The following is a 6,233-nucleotide window of genomic DNA, read 5'->3' as shown; positions in this document are numbered from 1 at the left end:
CCTCCTGGGTTCAAGCAATTATCCTGCCTCAGCCTCCTAGGTAGCTGGGACTACAGTCACATGCCATCACACCCAAATTTTTAGTAGAGATGGGATTTCACCATATTAGTCAGGCTGGTCTCCAACTCCTGACACCTCAGGCGATCCACCCACCTCGGCCTCCCAAAGTACTGGGATTACAGGCCTGAGCCACTGCATATGGCTTCTACATTTTTGCGTGGCAGAATACAAACTGCAAAATACAGTGTCGCTAGGTAGGTAGCTACAAGGAGCAGCAATGGGCTGTGTAACCCAAGCATAGCCAGACCTCGCTCTATGGAGGGGTGACCATGCAGCTGTCATGTGCTGGGCTTAAGGGTGACAATAAGACATCAAAAAGAAAAATTCTGGCTGGGCATGATGGCTCATTCCTATAATCCTAGCACTTTGGCAGGCTGAGGCTAGAGGATTGCCTGAAGCCAAAAGTTCAAAACCAGCCTGGGCAAAAAAGCAAGACCACCCCCCTCATCTGTACCAAAAACAAAAGAAGAAAAGGCTGACTTGGCATACTGCCTACGAGTTAGCAATGCTCCACAAGGTACAGTTTAAAAATAAAAATTTGGCCGGGCGCAGTGACGCATGCCTGTAATCCCAGCACTTTGGGAGGCCGAGGTGGGTGGATCACAAGGTCAGGAGTTGGAGACCGGCCTGGCCAATATGATGAAACCCTGTCTAAACTAAAAATACAAAAATTAGCCGGGAATGGTGGGGGCACCTATAATCCCGGCTACTCAGGAGGCTAAGGCAGGAGAATCGCTTGAACCCGGGAGGCGGAGGTTGCAGTGAGCTGAGATTGTGCCACTGCACTCCAGTCTGGGTGACACAGCGAGACTCCATCTCAAAAATAAATAATTTTTTAAAAGTCTTTCAGAGAATGGGGAATGCAGGCTTGGGAGATTTCTGAGTCTGGAAATCAGCTGCAGAGGAGAAACAGAAGAAATACTCATTCCATGAGAGAGGAGTAGAGAAGAGTCAGAGACTGAGGACATGCTTGGCAAGAGGTGGGATGGGAAGCTGGGACCTGGGAAGAAGCAGGGAGTCAGAAGGACATGCCCTTCCTGGAGCTAAGGGAAGACTGTAAAGAAAGGAAGGTGTGATCTGGGGTATCTGCTCCACTCAGGTTAAGGAAAATAAGGTCTAAGAGGGAGCCGCTGGTGGTGATGATGGGTCTGAGGCCTCTCAGGCAGTGTCAGAAGAGAAGGGAGAGTTAAGATCTGGTGACAATCGTAAATGAGGGGTCAGGCCACAGCAAGACCAACACACTCCAAGAAGTCTGCAGCCAAAGGAATGAAGAGAGGCTGGTGGCTGGAGGGGCCATGTGGCAGGACAGGAGTAGCGGTTTGAGAGAAGGTTCCCAGAATCCTCTGAAGTCAGAGATGGCTCCCACTGCATGTTCCAGCACATTGACAGAGCTCAGGAAGGGGAAATGAATGGATGGGCTTGTGAAAAGGTCACAGGACCGAGGGGTACAGAGCAGCAGATGCAAGCAAGGGCTTTGGGGACAGTCGGAGTTGCCTCAAGACCCCCCTTGTGCCGCAGCCTTCTTTGTGCCTCTTTCCTTATCTGCTAAGTGAGGATATTAACAGTATCTACTTCAAAGGCTGATCAATAAATGACTGATGGGAGGGGGGCGGGGCAAAGTGCTAGATCATCAGAGCCTGTGCAGAAAGTGGGATAGAGAGGGGATACCTGAGCTTTCCCGGCCCAGGAAGGCCTGAGCAAAAATTTCGCCAACCCAGGCCTGCAGCTCCGAATCCTGCTGCACAGATGCATCACTGGGATAATAGTAGCCCACGATTTCTGAGACAAACCTGCAGGAAAGAGATACCAGTGCCACTGGAGTAAACATGGGCTCAGGCCTGGCCAGAAAATCGAGGCCCACAGCCGCTCAGGTGGCAGAGAGGCAGAGAGCCATGGGAGTTCAGTGGGGACCCCCAGGTGCAGCTGGAATCTGAGTGGCCGGGCTTCCCTTAAGCCTCACTCACTCCTGAGTCATGGATGCTCCACACCTCCTTCCTGCACAAGAGCCTAGGGGGTGGGCAGGAAGTGCACCAAGAGAGTCTGACTCATGCCACCACCCCCTCCCCACTCAGCACCCAGGAGGAAGAGCTGCCTGCCTCGAGGCCCCAGCCCATGCTTAGCTGATGCATCAGCCCTAATACTGTGACTCCACTGGACACCCCTCCTTCCCCTGCATCCACATATCCTCAGCCCCACTCTGGACCGCAGCTACCTGCGATCTCAAAGGGGACCCCAAACCCAATTCATACCCTCAAGAATTCCCTATGCTGGGGTGTGAAAACACCTGGAATCCCCAGCCACCTTGAGCACAGGGACCACAGTGCCCCAGGCCAGGAGACCCTGGTGGGACTCCCGGTCCTGCCCCGCACCTCTCAATGGCCGCCCAGATCTTCAAGCCGTCGTCTCGGTAGTAGTAGTTGGGGATAGCCAGGACGCCGCGGGCCCGCAGGCTGTCCGGAAGGCAGAAATTGGTGTAGGTGAAGTGGGCCAGGCCCGTGCTCATGAGGTAGAGGAGGCCCTGCCTCCCGATGGAGGTGACCTGAGGACACAGCACAGCTCGGCTCCCGAGCCGTCCCAATCCCCACCCTAGTGTCTGGGCACGAGATGGGGCCGGGGACTCGGCCCAGAGAGGGCCTTCTTCGGTTCATCAAGCAATTTACAACCACGGATCAAATACCCACGAGAGCCTGCCTAACGCAGGCTGCGGAGCTTGAGGCCCCATTATGTGCATGAGAGGAGATCCTTAGGTATTTGGTAACTTAAAGAATGAACTGAATGCCAGGGAGCCTGGCTGGGCTCCGGATCAGCTGAAGGTAGTGCTGGGGCTCAGGACACGGCTGCCCTGCCTGTGGACCCGTAGGGGAGCTAGGGCCCGGGACAGGGCCTGTGAAGGGGGCAAGTGGGAGACCGGCGGAGTGGGCGGGGCTAGGGGAAGAGGCAGGGGTTGTGCAGGTGCTCTCACACCCCAGGTGTCCTCACAAGGGGCTTGGGCGCCGAACAGGGCTTGGGGGCGGGTAGCGGGGCAAAGCGTCCTCGGGGGCGGAGCCTCAGGGGCCCGGCAGGGAGGCCGCACCTGGTCCACGAGGCCCTCGGGGTTGAGCAGCGTGGCCCTCGCGATGGTGTTCACCTGCAGCGTATAGCGAGTGTGGGGGAGCAGGAGCTGCGAGCGGGGCGGGTCACGTGAGCCGAGGGCGGGGGACAGGGCCGCCCGGCCCCCGCCCCGCTGGGCCCCCTCCCGGGGTCGCAGACCTTGTAGATGGGGTGGCAGAGCGGCAGCTGGCGCAGCGTGGCCATGGCGAAGGCCTCGCACAGCAAATGCGTGCACAGAAAGTGCGTGTTGTTCTCGTGCACCAGGAACTCAGAGTTGCGCACCCACGTCTTGGCGAGCAGCCAGTCCCAGTCGGAGTCAGTGGGCAGGAAGATGGGGCTGTCGGGCCCGGGGGTCTGGCTGAGCTGCGCCGGAGAGGAACGAGGGATGATGGGGCTCCGGGCTGGCGTTTGGCCCCTTAGGCCCCAACCCGAGGCGGCGGCGCCGGGCTCACCTGGATGGCCAAGGGCACCAGCGCCCCCTGGGGGCTGAGCCACAGCAGGCACAGCGGGGCGGCCACGTACTGCGGACGGTCGTTTAGGCAGTGGGTGGGGGCCTCCGCCAGGATCCAGTAGTCGGCTAGGAAGATGTTCCCCCTCTGCAGAAGGCGCGCAGAGGTTGAGGGCCCCTCCCCACCGGCGCTCCGCTTCCCTCCCGTTTCCCTGCCCACTTCTACCCCAGCTGAGGCCTCAGAAATTCTTGGTGCCTGAATTAATAGCCAACGTGGGGTACCCCGCCCTACCCAGAATGTCCGGAATGAAGTCCAGCTGAGTCCTTCCTTGTGCAAGCGCTAGCCTGCTGGGACAAGCCACTGTCCACTCCTCCTCACCCATACCTAGTCCTTCCCACTCTCAACTCAGATGGAATCCCCTCCTGAGATCTGATCACTCTGTAACCAGCAACAGCTAAATCAGCACGAGAGAACTGACCAACCACATCTCTAGCTTTCTGGAGGAGAATGCCTGAGGGCTTAGCTGCCCCAAAGAGACTGGGTCAGCTGCTTCTCCTCTGAGCCCTTAGTTCTCTGTGATTTTCCCTGGTGTATCTGGTGGCCCTACCATTGACCTGTCCTAAAACAGCCTCCCTTGGGCCTCAGCACCTCCTCAGGAGGCCCCAAAACAAGAGCAAGTCTTCCTCCAAGCTGTCCGTGCAGCCACCCTGCCTGTTCACCTTTTCACCAGGCCCCTTCTCAGGACTCAAAGCCTCCCAAGCCCCATCTGACCCTCTTCTGCATCTGTTCTACTTAAATTGTGCAGCATCACGGCTGCGCAGAGGATGAGGTCCACAGGTGAGATGCAGCCCGGGCCATTTCCGTACCCTCCACACACATCGCTTGTCCATAATGGTCACACACACACCTCCCACCTATCAGGCCCACTGCCCAGGTCCTTACCCACCTCTAGCTCTGTCTGCAGGCATGTGCTCTGTCCCAGCAAAGGGGCCACCATATCATTGGTGACGGGCAGCTTGCTGGGCAAGCTGGAGATGCAGTGGAGCATGATGGGATTGACGCCATTCAGGTACTGGTACCCGAAGAAGCGATCCTCGCTCCAGTGCTCTGTGACATACTCTGGGGGGGGCAAGAGAAGGGAGCAGTTGGTCTAGAAACTACTTCCCTAGATCCTTGGTCCTGCCAAGCCCTTTGCTTATCATTGTGGTTTAGGTTTTCTTCCCAAAAACTCTTATGAGGTAGGAATCATTACATCTACAATTTAATACTAGACACTAAGGGTCAGAGAGATGGAGCAACTTGCACAGCTGAATGGCAGAGCAGGAATTTAAACCTAAGCCTTTCTGGACCCAAAGCCTGGAGCGCTTGCTGTTTAGAGTAGGCAAAGACAGTCGTGCCCCGATCAGAATCAAGATTCCCTAAATGACCGTCACCCTCTCCCAGGCAAGCAGAGTGTCTCTCTCTCCTGACTCCCCTGTTTTTGTCCTGTCCTCAGAGGAGGCGACTTGTCCTCCAGAGGAATCTGGGAGATGCCACCAGTGAAGCCAGGAGTCCCTGGGAGGGCTGGGAGAGGGCCCTTTCCCAGGAAGGGGAGGAAGGGGTCTGAGCCCGAGATAAGGTGAGGGGTAGACAACTCCTGCCTGGCTCTGCTCACTTGTCATGAAGGTCTTGTGGCACCAGAAGATGTTCCGCATGTCATCCAGCTTCTTCCAGGAGCCCTTGCGGTCCAACAGCCCTCGAAGCTTCATTCCCAAGGACCTGATGGTAGAGGAAAAAGTGAGGGTGCGGTCTGGGGGCTGGAGTCTGCTGGGAACCACTGTGTGCCCCTCTGCCTGGAGGAACTGACAGGGTCCATCCCCAGAGTAGAGATGCCTAACCACATGGAAGAAAAAGCCTAGTGCCCAGTGGAGGCTCTGTGGCCTCAGGAGACCCTGGTTCACATGCAACCATCCTTAAGACAGGTCACTGCACGCTCACGTAAAGGTAGCACACATGGCCCTATGGTGCAGACAAGCCACCCTCGCTGGTGTCGTGGCCTGTGTTCTCCAAGCTGCCATCTTGTCATGGACCTCCACTGGCTCTCTTCTGCCTACAGGACAGGGCCCCAGCTGCCAAGCCTGACCAGCCCATGGAGATTCCCAGCAGCCAGTTTCTACGAACTTTTTCCAGCATTTTCTCCCACCCTGGGCATTAATTAGACAGGGCCACCCAAGACCCAGTCTCCAAACATGATCAGAGACATGCTTTGTACACTGGGTGGTAGAAGTGGGGGTGGCACATGGAGGGACACACACTCTTCACTTTGTGGATGTCCATACTGTTTGAGTTTTTATAGCGAGCATTATGTTTTTTACCTCTTTTTAAGGTGGGGTCTCCCTGTGTTACCAAGGCTGGAGTGCAGTGGCTGTTCATAGACACAATCAGGCCGGGCACCATGGCTCACAGCTGTAATCCCAGCACTTTGGAAGGCCGAGGTGGGCAACTCACAGGCACGAGTCAGGAGATTGAAACCATCCTGACTGTCTCTACTAAAAGTACAAAAAATTAGCCAGGCATGGTGGCACGTGCCTATAATCCCAGCTACTCGGGAGGCTGAGGCAGGAGAATCGTTTGAATCCAGGAGGTGGAGGTTGC

General features: G+C 56.5%; 1 protein-coding gene across 4 annotated transcripts in view; it reads right to left on the bottom strand.

The window, feature by feature from the left end:
• The window catches only part of ALOXE3 (arachidonate lipoxygenase 3), a 29,001-nt gene that overhangs the window by 16,471 nt on the left and 6,297 nt on the right, over positions 1 to 6,233 (bottom strand). For 2 of the 4 annotated variants that reach the window (XM_017531535.2, XM_017531536.2), the window contains exons 7-13: positions 5,254 to 5,357; positions 4,546 to 4,718; positions 3,603 to 3,746; positions 3,310 to 3,513; positions 3,134 to 3,220; positions 2,430 to 2,599; positions 1,729 to 1,850 (exon numbers count right to left, since the gene is read on the bottom strand). In XM_017531535.2, coding sequence (XP_017387024.2) covers positions 1,729 to 1,850; positions 2,430 to 2,599; positions 3,134 to 3,220; positions 3,310 to 3,513; positions 3,603 to 3,746; positions 4,546 to 4,718; positions 5,254 to 5,357 — 1,004 coding nt within the window. The remainder of the gene's footprint in view (positions 1 to 1,728; positions 1,851 to 2,429; positions 2,600 to 3,133; positions 3,221 to 3,309; positions 3,514 to 3,602; positions 3,747 to 4,545; positions 4,719 to 5,253; positions 5,358 to 6,233) is intronic. The other 2 variants (XM_017531534.2, XM_037739618.1) reach the window with 1 other exon arrangement.

This window comes from Cebus imitator, unplaced genomic scaffold (genome assembly GCF_001604975.1).
Source record: "Cebus imitator isolate Cc_AM_T3 unplaced genomic scaffold, Cebus_imitator-1.0 Scaffold72, whole genome shotgun sequence".
NCBI lineage: Eukaryota > Metazoa > Chordata > Mammalia > Primates > Cebidae > Cebus > Cebus imitator.
Note: the sequence above shows the minus strand (reverse complement) of the source record. Positions and strands in the feature narration are given on the sequence as shown.